At 39.0% G+C, this 18,015-nt stretch overlaps 1 protein-coding gene across 1 annotated transcript in view; it reads left to right on the plus strand.

The window, feature by feature from the left end:
• The first annotated feature begins 4,326 nt into the window (after positions 1–4,326).
• khdrbs3 (KH domain containing, RNA binding, signal transduction associated 3) overlaps positions 4,327–18,015 on the plus strand; it is a 123,947-nt gene continuing 110,258 nt past the window's right edge. Inside the window, exon 1 of the mRNA XM_037795567.1 lies at positions 4,327–4,417. Coding sequence (XP_037651495.1) covers positions 4,327–4,417 — 91 coding nt within the window. The remainder of the gene's footprint in view (positions 4,418–18,015) is intronic.

Raw genomic sequence — 18,015 nt, forward strand, 5'->3', positions numbered from 1 at the left:
GCAAGCAATGCATGCATATATATTCCCACCGATTTATTTTCCATGCACACTATTTATGTTTAGATATAAATTAATAAATAAAAATATCATTAATGCCCGGAGCGATTATTCCAGAGCACAAATCAAGCCACAAAAGCGAAATAACCAATAGCACATTCCAAAGTTCACGGAGGATATAACGTTGATAAATATACATAAACCCATCTTGGGTTTAGCCTCTGGGTCACATTTTCTCCAAGTTATTGAAATAGAATGGAGGAGAAAAATAAAAAAAAAAATCTCAATTATATAACCAGTGCTGATCAGCCTACAGATAGCCACCCACCTGAGGCTACCTCAGCATCCTCCACAAATATTGACAGAATCCTTATCTTTTTTTTCCACATTTTCGAACAAATATGAAGCTCGTATACAAATCCTGTTTTTTTTCTCTCGGCCGTTAAACACCCTCAATTCCTCACAAAGACACTTTTGCATTCATTGTATGTTTCCAGGAAGGCTCAGGATGTCTGATAAAGTGGATTTGTGTCTGTATCTTTGGATATCTGCTGTCTGGATAAACTGTCTTTTAATGCCACCAGTGTCTGTTTTCTGTTACAAACTGGGGAAATTTGGCTCTGTTTTGTTGTCGTGGCTGTGTTTTCTAAACAGGGGTTTCTTTATTTAATGAATTCATAAACATGCCCGGGAGAAATGCATGCTTGACCTATGAGAAGGTGAATGGATTTCCTGAGAACTATTGACAGGTTGTCCTAACAAGGAAAAGCAACCTAAGGAGACATGCGGTCCTAATCAATTGCTTAAATGAGTAAAGAGGCAATTATGTGGCCTCCTGAGATGTTCCAGTAACTTTACTGTACCAACTGATACCGCACAACTGTACTTCTATTCGCATGCTTCTAAAATAAATGCATTTATATGCATCTGCATAGACAATTTGGTGCAATGCCACGAGGTGCAAAAAGCTCCAGATTCACCGTGATTCAGTTGCTTTTTTGGTAATTTGATTCCCAAATTTGTTTGGCAATTTGCACCACTAAGATACAATATCAAACAGACCCTGCATAATATTGTTTCCTTGTGTCAAAATGTAGTTTAGTTTTTATTGTGCTCACATGCTGCATACATATTTTGATGCAGTGTAGGAGGAGTACTGGTTGGGTTTCTGGGTATTTGTGTTAACTATATTAAAGCTACCATACTGTACATTAGTTCTTTTTAATCAGGCTTACATCAGACCTGTGCTGGAGCCTAATTGGCACAGGTGTGTTGCTGTAATTGGTCCATGTGTAAATGATGTGAGTAATGTCTAAGGTGAAATCATGATGCAAATTGGTTCCAGCTTTGTATCCAAAGCAAAATGTTCTCGTAGAAAGACAGTGAGCTCCAGTGAGATGAGCTGCCGTAGAGATTCTGTATGTATTATTAACATTACATACATGCAAACAGTTGTTAGTGTAACGCTGGAGGTTGTTATTCTCCCCAGGCTACATCGAATGAGTCGCTATAGTTTAGTCTTATAGGTCTAGCAGGAGCAGTCTGCAAAACTCTGTATCAAACTTGCAGACCACAAACGTGTTGCCACCAATGTAACGCTGGTTACTCTTACCGCTAACTATAAACTTGTGGTTAGGCCTAATGGATTAAAACTACTTTCTGGCTGTAGGTAAAGAAAGAGCACTAGGACAGCATCTTCAGGATAACTTGGTCCTCTTTAATGTTCATCTCAACAGTCACAGGACAACTGAACACTAGGGATGGGACAATAATAGGATTTTATCACTAAACGTGATAAAAAAACATTGACAACAACAAGCTGATCGTGGTGAATTCCATTATCAGGATAATCGTGAATATCGTCACATGACTGACTTGAAAAAGCTGTTAGCTCGCTATCATGGAAGAGAAGTGAAAAACTGAGCCTGATTTAAAAATACTGAAATGATCATGTAAGAAAGAACAGACGTACAATGTTGATTTTTTAAAATGTATTTATCCTTTATTTATGCAGGGGGACCTTATGATTTATGATTACCTATTTAAGATTGTTTGTTTTTCACTAAAAAATTATGTGTGTCCAGTAAATAAAAATATTTTTTTAAGATAAGGTAAAGTGATTTCAGTATGTTTTTAAGAGTTTTAAGCATATTTTCTGATTATCGGGATAATATCATGAATCGCAATTATTTTGGTGTGGACAATCATGGCATGAGATTTTCATATGGTCCAATACTTACTGAACATTGATAACAAATGTGATGCATTACCTCATCATCATATCACGCCTCTAAATTTGACCATTACTAAAATTACAGGCAAGGTGCACCATGTTATGTAGTTCCCTATCTCACTTAAGGAACAGAATAGAATGGATATAAATGTAGTTACCATTAATCAAATTATGTAAAATATTTCAATAAGCATGAGAACGTAATCTGCAAAAGAAAAATCTTACATTCTTCCCTCTCTTCAGATCATATTAGAGGTAGATGTAGTCGCGCTGACGTCACCCATTGGTTTGTCTACAGCCATTTTGAAGCCTCGAGTTTGGCATTTTGCCCAACGCTCTCTTGGTTATTCGCAACCAGAATTGACACAAGACTACAACCAAACATTGAATAACCGAACGCTGAATAAGATATTTTTTTGTTTAAAGTTCTAAGACGAAAACATGGACAACTCCCAGACCGTACAACGCCATGGTAGCGACCTTTCAATCACAAGGTTGCCCCGCCCTAAAGCATCCCCTGCTTTATGGTCTATTTGACTCTAAATGGGACTATAATTTACTAAATGAACATCATGCTGTATTGAACATTCATACTTCTTTTTTACAGCCAAAGGAGTCGCCCCCTGCTGGCTATTAGAGAGAATGCAAGTTTAAGGCACTTCAGCAATTGGCTTCACTTCTTGGACCCATAGATTGCTCCACTGCAATGATATATCACCTCATCATCATATATCCCTCCGCCAACCTTATCCATTAGGCTTACTAAAATTACAGGCAAGGTGCACCATGTTATGTAGTCCCCTTTCTAAGTTAAAAAACAGAATACTATCTATAAAAATGTAGTTACAATTAATTAAATGAAATATTTCAATAACTCTGAGAAGGTAATCTGCAAAATATATCTTCACAAAAAATATATCTTACATTCTTCCCTCTCTTCGGATGAAATGCCCCCCATTTAAAAGACTATGAGAGAATAAATCTCATATTACATTAGTTTTAATGGTGGCTGATATGAGATGCAGGCACTTTGCCCTATAGTTCGGTGTTTCGTAAATTCGTGAGCCTGGTTTGATAGCTCAGGGCTTATGCCCTTTTCTATCCATAGGATAATCATTGGAGGGAGGAGAGAGGAGATGGAGGAGGAGCCCAGTTGGTACTGAGGCAGCATGGCCCATGCTCGGCCAGTTGAGGAGGTTTTTCTTTTTTTTTTCTTTCTATTTTCCTTTCCTGTTTTTCTTATATATATATATATATTATTTTTTTTCCTTCTATTTTCCTTTCCTGTTTTATATAAAAAAAAATCTTTTTTTTTCTTTTTTCTTTTTATCTCCTTTCCTGTTTTTCTTTGATATATATATATATATATATATTCTTTCTATTTTCCTTTCCTGTTTTTCTCTCTTTTTTCTCGTTCTTTTACTCTTAAAAAAAAATAAATAAAACAAAATAGAAAGAAAAAATAAATAAATACAAATAAATAAATAAAAATAAATAAATAAATAAAGAAAACTTTAAAAAAGCCAACATAACTGGGCAAGATCAATATCATGTGACTATATCTCGGTGTTTCCCTTGTTCACGATAACTTTATGACAGCCTTAATGACCCGGTACTGGCGGGCCTCAGCACCGCGGACAGCTCCCTCGTGTTACTCCGCCTCCCTCCTTTCCATCCAAACAGCTGCGTGTGGCGCGCAGCGACCAATGACTGCAGCTTCCTCATTTCAGCACTGGATCCAACAGAGAGAGAGAGAGGAGCCTCAGAGAGCCTCAGAGAGCTCAGTCTGTCCACCCAGAGAGGAGAGAGAGGAGAGAGAGGGATGCGTAGCGGGGCTCTGCAACACGTCGATGGGATAAAACACCTCCCGGTCACATTTATTTATTAGTAACCTGCTTATTATTTTATATATAAGTGCGTATGTGCCGCGAGGACTGAGAGGAAATGCTCTTGTAAGCTCGAGCGCGAATGAACAGTAACGAGTTTGCCTCACAGAAATATATTTTTTGCCAACTTGGTGGAGCCGCATTTTGGACGCTGAGCTGAAGTTGTTTGTATCCACTTGAATTGCATTTGAGTCGGTTAACGTGGACGAGATGGAGAGCGAAAAGTACTTGCCGGAGCTTCTGGCAGAGAAGGACACGCTGGACCCGTCTTTTCAGCACTCCCTGCGGCTACTGGATCAAGGTAAAGCACCACCACCACCACCGTGGTTAAATACTGGAGTAAACACTTTAGCTGTGTCGGGAAAACAGTTTTTGAGTCTATAGTCAGGTTTAACGCTTCATGGTTCATGTTGGGCTGCAGGCTACATGACTGCACCGAGTCCGCCTACTTCAAGTTATAAATAAGAGGTTTTGTGGGGTCTTTACTTACAATTTCCTCTTTTTGGTCACACTAACATAGCGAGGTCCTCTTGGCTGGCATGGCTGCTTTGCCATGTGCAGCAAACAGTGTGTGTGTGTGTGTGTGTGTGTGTGTCGTGAAATCAGTGAGGTTTGACTGAAGACGAGGTTTTAACAAACTTCATTTCCATTGGACAAAGTTTTGGACCATAATTGAAAGAGATTCCTCTAAATGAGGATTTTGTTGCTGTTTTTCATCCTGCACAAAGCTGTAAACATGTTGTAACTGGTGGCAAAGTGGATATTTGCACGTAAAAATGCACCTATTTCAGATGTCATAACATCATATTTAGAAAAGGAGTTTCAGGTTTGACTGAAGACCAGAGATTAACAAACTTTTCATTCCCATTGGACAAAGTTTGGGACCGTAAATGAAAGAAATTCCTCTAAATGAGGCTGTTTTTCATCCTGCACAAAAGCTGTAAACATGTTGTGGCAAAGTGGATATTTTGCACATACAAAGCACCTACTTCAGATGTCATAACATCATATTATAAGGAGAGGAAAACATGCACATTCTCAAAATTGTTTGTGGTGCTGGGAGTAGATCCCCTCCAATATGTACTTTTTCCAAGAAAATGACTTGCTCCCACACACACTTTTCTCTGCTTTATTAGTCAACGTTTTGGTCAACAAGGACCTTCATCAGGACATTAAATAAAAAATTAAATAACATCATATTATAGCCAGCAGTTGCAGTGTGAAACACTTAAAACCACCTGACTGACATCCCCAGTTTCTGCAGGCTGCAGCAGTCATCTCTATCCCCATGCATGTACATGTGTAAGCCGTGGTGCAAAGTGATGGAATAATCACACTCTTATTCAAATGTACATGTGTTTCCTTCCTTTGAAGAAGTGGACGTGACTGAAATGGAATTTTGAACGGATGGAGATGGAGCGGCAGCAGCAGCACCACTCAGTAGACGCTTTAATTAATCCGTTGCACAGCCCCTCTGCTTTGAAGCTGTCAGAAATTTTTTTGCACTTCTCCAGACGCAGCCCCGTGGAGCTCCTCATGTGGGGAAGTGCTCTGTTATGGCATCCGAGTGCATCCTTCAAGTACCACTCATGGTTCTTCGTCTGGAGTCGAGCAGCCTATTGTTGGTTTTAAGGGGAGCAGACAAGGAGCACTAGTCTGTAAACAGTCCTGCTGCACTGTAACTAATTCTATTGAACCCCCCCAGATGCAGCTCCTGCACCAAGCAGGTGTTATTCAGACAGCCAGCTAGTGGTGCCTCCCAAACCTGACACTTCAAGGGGTCCTTAAAAAGGACTCCAAAGGGGAAACCTGCAAAGTGAGGCATGATTTCATTGTAATGTCATCTACTTGCTGGAGTAGTTAAGTGACAAACAGAATGACCTTTCTGGATATTTTGTCACCTTCTGAACCTGCGATATATGAATATACAGTTACTTTATTATCATTATTGAGTAATCTGCTGATTATTTTCTCAATTGATTTGTTAACCTTGAAGTAGGGCTACTACACAATTATCATGGCCAAAAAAATTCACAATAACATAACAATAACATCGGTAGAAATCTTCTTTAACTTTGTGCATTTTGTTTCTTTTTTTTTTTTTTGGCAAATGACGAGTGTAGAGAGTCTGTGACCATAACTGTACAGTATATATAAAGTGATTTAAGAGGTGCTGGATTATTTACACAGTTTTATCATCTGTGTATTATTAACTTAATATCATTATTTAATTTTTAAATATCACAATTAACGTCAGTAGCGGTATATCGCGACACCCTCTACCATGAATGCTAGTCAGGAAATAGAGAAAAATGTCCTTCACAACTTCCTAAAGACCAATGTGATGTCCTCAAATATCTTTTTTTGTCCGACCAACAGCCTTAAGCCCAAAGATATTCAGTTTACAATAAATATAACTAAGATGAAAAGAAGCAAATCCTCACAATTATTGGCATTTCTTGCTAGGAAATAACATGAAGATTATGAAAATTGTTGCAGATTGATTGAATGACTTCAATTAACTGAATCATTTCATCTCTAAGTTAATATCTTAAATTATCACAAATGCAAAAACCTTCCTCTCTGATATAATCAGATTTAACCATATTAGATTTTTGGTCATTAATTATATTTTGAAATTATTGTTAGTTTCTGACATGAAAGAGTTTGGCGCTCCTGTTATGTCCTTGGATGGCCTACTAATAAAATGTAATATGCTGGTTTAAAAACAAAAGTGGCACATTCTTCACTGTAGTATGGAGTAGGTCAATAACTAATTTGTTGGACGATGAATTGTCCCAGAAATAATTGAAATAAACGATATTGTGATTTTAAGATCATTTTATGCCACTGATATAATGCTAATATAATAGCACAATAATGCCCTTTAAATGAGCAATGAACTTTTAATTCTGAGGAATTAGAATGTGAAAAAAAATATTAGAAATATCCGAAATAAATAAAACCACACTTCCAAAACAATAAATAAACAGCAGGGAGAAATTCTGGCATCATGTTGGCTAAAGTGTTGTAAACAAACACGCATGTAAACACAGCAGGCAATATTGAGGTCAGCAAAAATGATCAAGGTCATGTCTATATATATCGTACTAGGGCTGTGCAATTAATCGAATTTCAATTACGATTTTGGCTTCGAACGATTATGAAAGCAAGACAATTGACATATAACGATCATTGTGCTGCACCGTTTCGCAACGACACTCTCATTTTGTCTGGTATTATAAATTCATATACTACGGCCTTTTACTATAATGATGTGTAAAATGAAATACCTCTATGCTTATATAATCTTCTATTCATTCAGTGTATGTTAGAGTAGTAGATGTAATGGCCTTGACAATATCAGTTGCGCACTGAAAGAACAGATTTAGGTTAATGCATCTTGCAGTGAGCTGATTCATGTACAGTAAGGTAAATTCATTCCAGTCCGTGAGGAAGATAAGGCTGTGTTTTACTCAGCACTTTCTGCTATCGGCTGGTTTCGTTACTCAAATCTGGGTTAGTCTTTTTTTTTTTCCCCACACATTCCCCTCACTGATAGAAAGACCGGAGCACTGAATACTTGATGCCAAGTTGAAAGACTCTTACCAGCCATTTCCTTGACAGAGACTCTCTTAAAGTCCGTTATCCACACTGCAGGCAGGTACTCTGCAGAGTTATAGCAAACATTGGCCATTCCCCAAAATCGAGTAAAAATGATGGAATACTTTGAACATAAGGCACGACAAGCCCAAAAAAGAATTTTAGAGCAAATGTTTCCCCTGTGTTTTACATTCAAATAGTTTTACCTCACACAAGTTCTTGATGTTCCAATAAAGTTAGTTTGTGATATTTCTGGTGGGGGCAAAGATTGCAGTTGGACACCATCGCGAGCGGCAGAATTAATCCGTGACATTTTATGAAGTAAGCAGAACTCTGCGGTGCACAAAATTTGGCCGAAACAGTCTGCCACAACTCCAAAAACTGTAAATACTGTTATCTCTCTCTTACACAACAGATGGAACACGATGCAGCTTAATAGAGCACTTCTTCTGCCATCTTGCTGATGAGTTCTGGACTTGATTATGCAATTGGCAGGGGATGCTGGGAACAGAGCTAGAGTAACTAGAGTTTGCTGCGTGCTGAACGGCGAATATGAGATTACTCCAGGTCTGGAGAGACTTCCATTCAGGAGAAATTAGAGGAGCATTGTGTTTGGAAGCTCGGGGACAGGGCGGGCTGCTTTGATAAGTTTGGGCCATTCGCAGAGCTCTTATCCTGCGAGGACCATATCTCTGCCCCTGTGACAAGCCTCATACTGTCAGCAGCAGACACTGCAAGGAGCTGGAGAAATATCTTAAGCCAAAATAAGAGACAAGCAGGACCAGCAGCCTACATGGAAGGAAAAATCCTCAACAGCATACTAATGAAGGACTTCTAGGTATGGAAACAAGTCGGGTGGCATGAAGTGCATCTTGCTGTTACTGACATTAAATCGGTTTTACCTAACAGTATATAGGGGCACAAGGCACAACACTTGTTTCTAGTATTTATTCATGTCTTATTTTAAGTTAATTCTTGACCTTGGAAACAGTAGTTTAACATGAAAAAAAATCTTATTTTTAGGGCTGTAACTTTATTATGTGAAATTCTAATTGCCATTGTAACTTGGGGAGTAAATAAATGTTCAGTCTTATCCATTACCGACCCATTACCGACCCTGTTTCCCTTAGCAAACTAGGCTACTTTTTGTTGTCTTTGCTAATGAAAAGTGTAGAAAAAAAATGCAGCAAGTACGGGTAGGAAAAAGAATGTATTCATCTATGTATCGCGATTATTTTTTTTTTCTACGATTTTGAAATTTTTGCATATACCAATAGAATCTATGATGACAATTAACACATTTAATATATAAATATCAATATCAATCAATCCCAAAGATATCTGAAATCTTTAAAAAAAAATCTGAAATAGTTGCAAGTTACATAAAAAGAAACATTAACATATTGTAAATAACATAAAGCATTAACATAGTTGATAGTTTCAACAGTAATTGCTTATTTAAATGCTTTTCGTCATGTGCATTTTAGATGTTTGCAGTCAGTGTGCAGGCATTATTCTTTTCATAAATGCTGATTAGCTGAATAGACGTGCACCTGCATGTAACATGAGTAGAACTATACTCCATCTGATTAAAATTAGGTGTTTCAGCTCTAGATTAAAGTGTTAGACTGTGTGTCAAGAAACAAGAGAATCAATTACATTCGTCCTTATGATTTGATTAATGTTACAATTTTTGTATGTAATGTGTGAGACCTCTCAGTTTCCCTCCCATGCAGACAGAAAGTGGAAAGCCATTATTATGATTATTGTGATTATCACAGCTGATCATTAAAATAGAATCCCCATTGCTTAACAGTATAATGATGAATATCTATGGGTGAAGTTGTGTAAACAATAACACGTTTAAAATGTAAAGTCGCTCCCTGCTCCAGATGTAGTCTGTTTGTTCAGCATGTGGATGCAGAGCAGCCCACTCCTGAATGTTTCAGGACCTCTCTGGCCCAGTTTGGACGTTATAACCTCGGCGCTGCACATACGCTCCGTATCTAGTGCTTTTTAATTGGATATTCCGCAGCAGGAGCCCGGCACAATGTTTGCATTGAATTAACAGACTCAGCTAGCTTACCCACAAAGAAAAACAACAAAAAAAACATGCAATATGTGCACAGACTGAGCAGGTGGAGAGGGGAAGTATCCTTATTTCAGACATGATGCCCCATCGTTAATTCAAACATCTCCATCTCATCAACACAACAGAGGGGTATTTTTAGCCATGCTTGAGTCTTGCCCCGAGTGGGAGCAGTTCCTGGGCTAGAATGCCCAGAAGTGAACAGAAATAAGCTTTGGCGTAGGATCAAAGGCAGTGATATCGTTTTGTTGGGGAAACAGTGCTTGATAGCGATAATGATCTGTGGATCTGCGGCTGGCCGACATGCTGAGCCACACAGAGAGGTGGAGGCGCAGCAGCCGCAGCCTCGAAACCCATCGGAGACCGAGAGCCGACTGGTTATTTGACCCGCAGATGTAGCGAATTTCCAGGTGAACTGTAAGAGGGCAGACGGGGGGGGGAGCTCCAGCAGCAACCCGCTTTGCATTCAGACGAGCGGTGGTTTGGCTGCCGAGCGGCGCTGTGGCTGAGAGGTGTTTGCAGAGCTCTAGTCTCTGCTTTGCTGCAGCTCCCACTGGAATCCAGGGGCGAAATGTAGGCCAGGACTAACACACAGGCAGATCCCAGTTATAAAACCTAACAGCACCTCATTTTACAGGCGCGACGACGAGTCACGTGCCCGCATTGATTTCACTGCTAATGTGGAACGCATGCTCTCACTCGTTATAGCAATAATGAGCCAATGAGGCTGTGATTTAGCTCTTTCCCCCACTCAGCACTTGATAGCCGTTAATAGAGTTAAAATGTCAAACCTGGAACATTAACATGAGTCATCCGTGTTCCTCTGCATGTAAACAAACAGACACAGTTAGTTCCTCAATGAGAAATGATAATATAACACAGCTGGAAGAAAGCCATGTGCAGTCATTTCTAGCTTCACCTGGATGAGCATAAATGACTCTAATGACTGGAAAGTATCCAGAATGAAAAAAGCTTGACATGTATATACTTCAAGCTGCACTAATCAATATTTAGACATGAACAAGGTTTGGTTTGTTTGGTTTTATGGCCCACCACTTTGTTCCCCATCTCACCGCTCCTGTGATCCTCTTTTCCAGCCACAGCAGGCAACGAAAAAGCTCTGATAAACCCATTTACACCAGCACCAAACTGCAGGTAGACACAGTTAGCGACTACATGGTGAACACAGTGAAGCAGCCAAACAAGGTAAAGAGCCAGAGATTTCTCTCAGAACAGAGCTAGAAGGAGAGTGACTGGGCCTGAATTCATTTGGTCGTAACATGAATGATAATGGTGCTCTGTGTTTGCTGGATGTGTAAACAGGCAGTGGTTTGAAAAAAAACAAAAGTAGTGAAAGCTGGTTTTGAAAGCCTGGTCAGATTCTCCTTCAGTGTTGTACTTGTACTTGTTCTTGTATTAGGGCTGTCTGTTTTAAAGCTAAGAGATCCTGGTATAATATGAAACTAGAAAACCTAAGGAATCCATTGGTACCAACCATGTCATACTAGCTTGTCATGAAGGAGGCTAAATAATGCTCCAAACTTGCGCTAAATTTTGGCGAGGAAAAACTGCCATGGCCATTTTCAAAGGGGTCCGTTGACCTCTGACCTCAAGATATGTGAATGTAAAATGGGTTCTATGGGTACCCACGAGTCTCCCCTTTACAGACATGCCCACTTTATGATAATCACATGCAGTTTGGGGCACGTCATAGTCAAGTCAGCACACTGACACACTGACAGATGTTGTTGCTTGTTGGGCTTGAGTTTGCCATGTTATGATTTGAGCATATTTTTTATGCTAAATGCAGTACCTGTGAGGGTTTCTGGACAATATTTGTCATTGTTTTGTGTCTTTAATTGATTTCCAATAATAAATATACACATACATTTGCATAAAGCAGCATATTTGCCCACTCCCATGTTGATAAGAGTATTAAATACTTGACAAATCTCCCTTTAAGGTACATTTTGTACAGATAAACAGAACAAGTGACTGAGATCATTCTTTTATGTGTGAGGCAACATCAGGCTTGACTTAAACGTTGCTTTCCTAACTTTTTAAAACAAAATGTAACAAATAAATACATAGATAGAAATTCAATTAATGGCTATATATTATTAAAATAATAGATCATACATCTGCAACTTGGTAAAAAATATTAAAAATTAACAGGAATTACAATTCAAATGTAAACCGTTTTAATGCAGCAAGAAATTGGTCAAAACTTAAATTGGGAATTAAAATACCAGTATATAATGTATGTAGTATTTAAACATAGCATTGAATTGAATAGATCGGCCCCATTGACAACGATATCTGATTCAGCAAGTAGAGTCAGTATCGGTTTTGGTGCATACCTTAAAAAAACATGGTTGTATTTTTTAAAACTCAGATACTGAAAAAAAGTATTGTTTTAGAATTGGTGCCATAATCCAGTTATCATACTATACGATGCTTTACAGTGAAAATCTGAGCATTTTGAGTCAGCTTTGAACAGTTGTTTTAGTAACATGTTACTTTTCTGCTCAAACCCCGGTTAAAATGTCATACCACAAAACCAGAAGTTATTAATTGCATAGGGTTGCAACTAATGATTATTTTCTCGATTAATGGATTAGTTCTTTGCACTATAATATGTCAGAAAATGGTGAACAATGTTGATCAGTGTTTCCCAAAGCCCAAGATGACGTCCTCAAAAGTCTTGTTTTGTCCACAACTCAAAGATATTCAGTTTACTGTCATAAAGGAGTAAAGAACCCATAAAATATTCACATTTAAGAAGCTGCAATCAGAGAATTTTGACTTTTTTTCTTAAAAAAATTACCCAAATCGATTAATCAATTATCTAAATAGTTGCGGCTTAATTTAATAGTTGACAAGTACTTGATTAATCGTTGCAGCTCTAATTTACTCCTCTCCATCTGTTGGTTCATTGCTCTGTTGGTCCATGCAATGCCTTCACCGTATTGCATACAGTCTCCACCTGGCACAAAGCTCGCCTTGGGCTCAGCTTGTTGATTTACTGTCAAATTCCCATGCTGAACATGCTGCTCCGGTATAAATGCTGCATTCATATTTCAAATGCCACAAAGATGTGCATTTTCCTCCTCCACCTGCATCCATACATTGCTCAGGGCCTGCCTTGAGCTGTCTGCTAGGACAGCTATCCAAGAGGAGACTCCCAATTAAAGCGGCCAGCCAGGGCATCTTAAATAATGCAAAGTGCACTTGTTTAGGCAGGAGTATGCTGAAAGCTGATATTCCACATCTCTGGTGAGGAGAGATCACTTAGAGATGTGTGTTGCAGGGTCTTTGGCACGGCTGAGTATAATTTAACAATTTGTATGCAGGTGCCAATACAACAAAACAGTGCTTTTACCTTACCGTACTCACCTTACCTTACTCTTGAATTTGTTTGTTTAAAAAAATATATATATTAAAATATATTTATATATCAACCCTTTTTTTCATTTAACAAAGAAAGGCAAAGTTCGCAAATGTTACATGGAGTCTAAACAAGGGATGCACGATATAAGCAAAGTAGCGATATGCGATAATGTTGAATATCGCAGTAACAATAGTACTTATGATAAATATACAGATATTAGTGTACTTAGTTCTGCATGTCTGCTGCTTCCAGTATTCTGCTAAAATACAACCAATTGCTTGTTGAATTAAAAAAAAAGATAGGAAATGATATCCAACATTCTTTTATTGAACAAATTGAACTGGACACAAAAGGCACCAATAAAAAAAGGAACATATTAACATTTTAAAGAGCAGTTTTCTACTGATACTCTTTTTCAACTAACTAAAAAAAGACCCTGAGTACAATGTCTTATCGCGCTAGTTGACATCCCAAAAACGATAGAGAAGCGATATTGTGCAGCCCTAGTCTAAACCCAAGCAGCCATACAAGAACATTAAAATTACAATTTGCTTAAACAAATCTACAAATTGATGTTAAATGCTGACTTTCGCTACTTGACATATTCTTATACTTAGTGCTTTAGACACGTTTAATTTTGTACCAGGACCTACATGTTCTTACTCCCAACTTGTCCAATACCGACGCTTGGTCAGTGGCCTTAAGCTTCTAACTATGACGCTCTAGGTATCCTCTAGCGTAAGTTTAGGACATGTCACGGACAGCTTACATGCACAGTGTCTCTTCAAAATAAACTTCTGTTTTCAAATGTAGTTAGGTTTATGTCACAAAACCACTTAGCTAAGGTTAGGAAGAGATCGTGGTTGACATTAACTTGACTGGCTCACGACTCACGGGATTAACGATACAAACGGCACTAATGAGTCATGTCAATAACCAGGGCTCAACAATAAGGCTTGCCCACTGTCCCGGGGCAAGTAAAATGCCATGCCAGGCTAGTAAATTAGGGCAACTAAAACACTATTAAACACGCAGTTTTTTCTGGTGCTGATGATGAAAGTAGCTAACGAGTGAAGCATCTCGTTTCCATCTCATCTCTGTTGAGAGTTGCACATACACAATACTGATCGGGCACTCGCGACAAATACAGACGCTAAAGGGTGCCTCGGTGCATTGGTATCAGATTGCGAGGGCCACTGACCAAGCGTCTTTATTTGTCGCGTTGGGAGTGAGAACGGGTTGCCAGTACCGGACGGATATTGAAAGAGCCCGTGTCATCATCTCAACAATACAGCCTCTGCTTTAGCCCTCCCTGCATCACTGATAGCTCCATTAATCCTCATCTTATTGGATGATAATATTCTCCGTGCAGTGCTGCCCAAGACAGGATGCAGACAGACTAGGATTACACTGGATTAGTTTGAAAAGAAGAAGAAAACCCCCAGACTGTATCAATCTGTTTACTGTGCCCGAGGCTGGGAGACAAAGGGAGATGGGGATGGAAAAGACGGAGAGGGTAGGAGTGGGTTGGCAGGGCTGTAGAGAAAGTAAGAGTCTCTTTCCCCAGGGAAAGGTTATTTGTAAAGGGGATTGTACCAAAGTCAGTTACAAAAGGGAAAATGCAATCTGAAGGGGGGGAACAAAAAATGGAGGAGTGAAATGGAATGGGAGTTGAAATAGAAAAGGAGATGGGAGTGCTGTCGTAGATGCGTTAGTGATAAATAAAAAAGTTCAGATGTCTAAAAAAGAAAATACAGAAACTCTCAGGCTACTCTTGACCCCTGCTTTCATAACTCGCTGTCATCTTCTATAACTAAAAACAGGTGAAACGCTAGAAGGAGTGCCACATCATCCACGATTAAATAAATGGAATAATTGCTGCGATGCCATACAGACACTGTGATCTCCCACTTCCTCGATGAGTGGTGTAAATTCATTGCTTATTAATTTTTGACACTATGGAAGCTTTCTGAACACATTTCACACGTACGGTAATGTACAGTGTTCGTTTTTGGTTTCACATCAGTAGAGAATAAGAAGTGTTTTCAGCCCACTTTCTTATTTTCTGGCACTAAACTGCACTATTAGAGTTAATATTTGACTTTGGAGCTGGTTTTTACTTTGACGCGGTCCTTTCCGTGCCCCTGCCTTGATCTCGCCGTGACAGCCACCGCTTCCCTTCCCCTCCTCTTTATTTATGTCGTTTTGTGTGGTTGGCGCCTCTATAGAGTGGATTGCACTGGATTAGCTTCTCCGCCTTCCCAACTGATCCGATCCATTTTGTGTAATCCAACTCAATTTAATTATGTTTATCGTTCCACCTCGCTGCTGCCGAGGAGCAGCAGCACACCTCAGCCGAGATAAGCCCGGGGACCTTGTGCCTTTTTGCTGGCAGAGTGTCTGCCTGAGCCTGTTGCTCTATAAACAGATGGTGTAAGTCACCTACACTCTCAGTAAATACTCTGTTAGGTACAATATTATGATTCAGAGCTCCCCCTCGAACATCACTGTGACATGGAAAAAATAACCAAGGTTGAAGATCATAACCTCAATTTTTTTTTTCCGCTGTTATGGGAATTTGTACAGTTTAGCAGGCTCTCCTTCCCTCGCCCCCTCTAATGTTGGAGAATTAATGTGCCCACTATGTATACAGTCTTCTGTATTACTTCTGTGAGTCTCATACTTGGCATTAGATTAGGGGTGTCAAAGTTAACGCGACAATAACAGGTTTTAACGCCACTAATTTATTTAACACATTATTGCAACTTGCGATTTTTAGGTTGTAGCGGGCTTTAAAGCTAGAGTGAAGATACAGGCATCATATGAAACTAGAAAAACCAAAGGAATCCATTGGTACCAACCATGTCATACTAGCTTGTTGCCAAACTTGTGCAAAATTTTGGCGAGGAAAAACTGTCATGGCCATTTTCAAAGGGGTCCCTTGACCTCTGACCTCAAGATATGGGAATGAAAATGGGTTCTATGGGTACCCACGAATCTCCCCTTTACAGACATGCACACTTTATGATAATCACATGCAGTTTGAGGCAAGTCATAGTCAAGTCAGCACACTGACACACTGACAGCTGTTGTTGATTGTTGCCTGCCATGATTTGATCATATTTTTTTATGCTAAATGCAGTACCTGTGAGGGTTTCTGGACAATATTTGTCATTGTTTTGTGTTGTTAATTGATTTCCAATAATAAATATACACATACATTTGCATAAAGCAAGCGTATTTACCCACTCCCATGTTGATAAGAGTATTAAATACTTGACAAATCTCCCTTTAAGGTGCATTTTGAATAAATTTGCGATTAATTTGCGATTAATCACGATTGAATTTCTTTAATCGATTGACAGCCCAACATTAGATATCAAAAGCTCAAAGTAGAAGCCTAAAAATAATTTTTCAAACACTCTGTAGTCAGGCACGGATTATCCACTGGGTCGATAGGCCTCCGACCTCCAGGGGCCTCCGAAATCCTGTTATTCTTTACTTTTTTAAAAATCAAATTGAATAAATTGAGTGTGTGTGTGTGTTGACAACACAGTTAATGGCAGTTTGTAAAATAGTCACGAAATTTATTCTATTTGATTCGTGTATAAAGACAGGAATTTCCCTTTTTCTTTTTCGTGAGGCACAGCACGACTTTCAACAGCCTATTTTTCATGCATTTTCCTCGAATGTCCAGCAACACGTGACGCACATGTCAATTTCCGCTCCAGTCTTTTGAAAATAAAATTACCTCGTTAGGTTTTACGTTAACGTAGAGGAAGACAGTAACCCGGCAGCGGCAGCCACTGCTAGCTCAGATGCACAGTTCAAGGCCCCAATTTTTTCTTCCTTCTGAATGTAGCAACTGTGCTGCCAAAAGACGTTAAATTTTGTTGCGAATGTTAAACGTATTTCTGCCCTTCGGATACTGATCTCAGACCTTCTGTATGGGCGAGAAATGCCTCCGATCCTGCAGTCTAAGAAACGTACAGTTTCGGTGTAGTCGACTGCTCTGAGCAGCTGATGTTAAAGCCCAACGAGTAGTGAGGATGAAAGGAAAGAATAGACCCTGCTCTGTTTCCTGTCTGTCATCTGTATCGCCTCCGTAAAAACTCTGTTTTATTACCTTGGGACTAATTTATTATTTTAGACTTGTTCTTTTGTCAGGTATTATTTGATTCGGTATTTTAATAGGGGACTTGTGCTGATATAAACAGCTCTCTTCTCCAAAGGAGTCTTCTTATACCACAGCATACAAAGAAACTAAGATAATAGAATATTCACACATTGTATGTGATGTAGAGCCAGATTGCATTATTCTGTCACCAAAGATACATTTTAAGTGTAATTTTAATGTAATGGAAACAAACAAAACATCATCATTGTTTCATAACCATTAACATCATTAATCTTCTTTGATGCATTGAGGTCCATCTGAAATCACATTTAGTCATCCCTTTGTTGTAAAAAATAATGTCAATGTGATTTTCAAATGTATTATTAATAGTATTTTTTATTATTGAAAGCAAGAAAAAGCTCTTTTGGGAAATATCAGAAATGCTGTTTTTCATGTTGGCTGTAGGGGTGTGTTTGTGTTTGATTGACAGCAGCTGGCGGGCTGCCAGTGTGTTGGTGTTACACCTACATCATGTCATATCGGCAGACAGCGTGTTGTTAGTGGTGTTGAAGAGGAAGGACCACGGCAGCTAATTAGCCATCTGACGTAAGCGGTGCACTTTTCCCCGGAAAATGTTGGTTTGGTGGCCCGTTCAACCAGCTATGGTGAAGGACAAGATTTATTGTTGATTGTTCATGT

Source organism: Sebastes umbrosus, chromosome 15 (assembly GCF_015220745.1).
Source record: "Sebastes umbrosus isolate fSebUmb1 chromosome 15, fSebUmb1.pri, whole genome shotgun sequence".
Taxonomy (NCBI): domain Eukaryota; kingdom Metazoa; phylum Chordata; class Actinopteri; order Perciformes; family Sebastidae; genus Sebastes; species Sebastes umbrosus.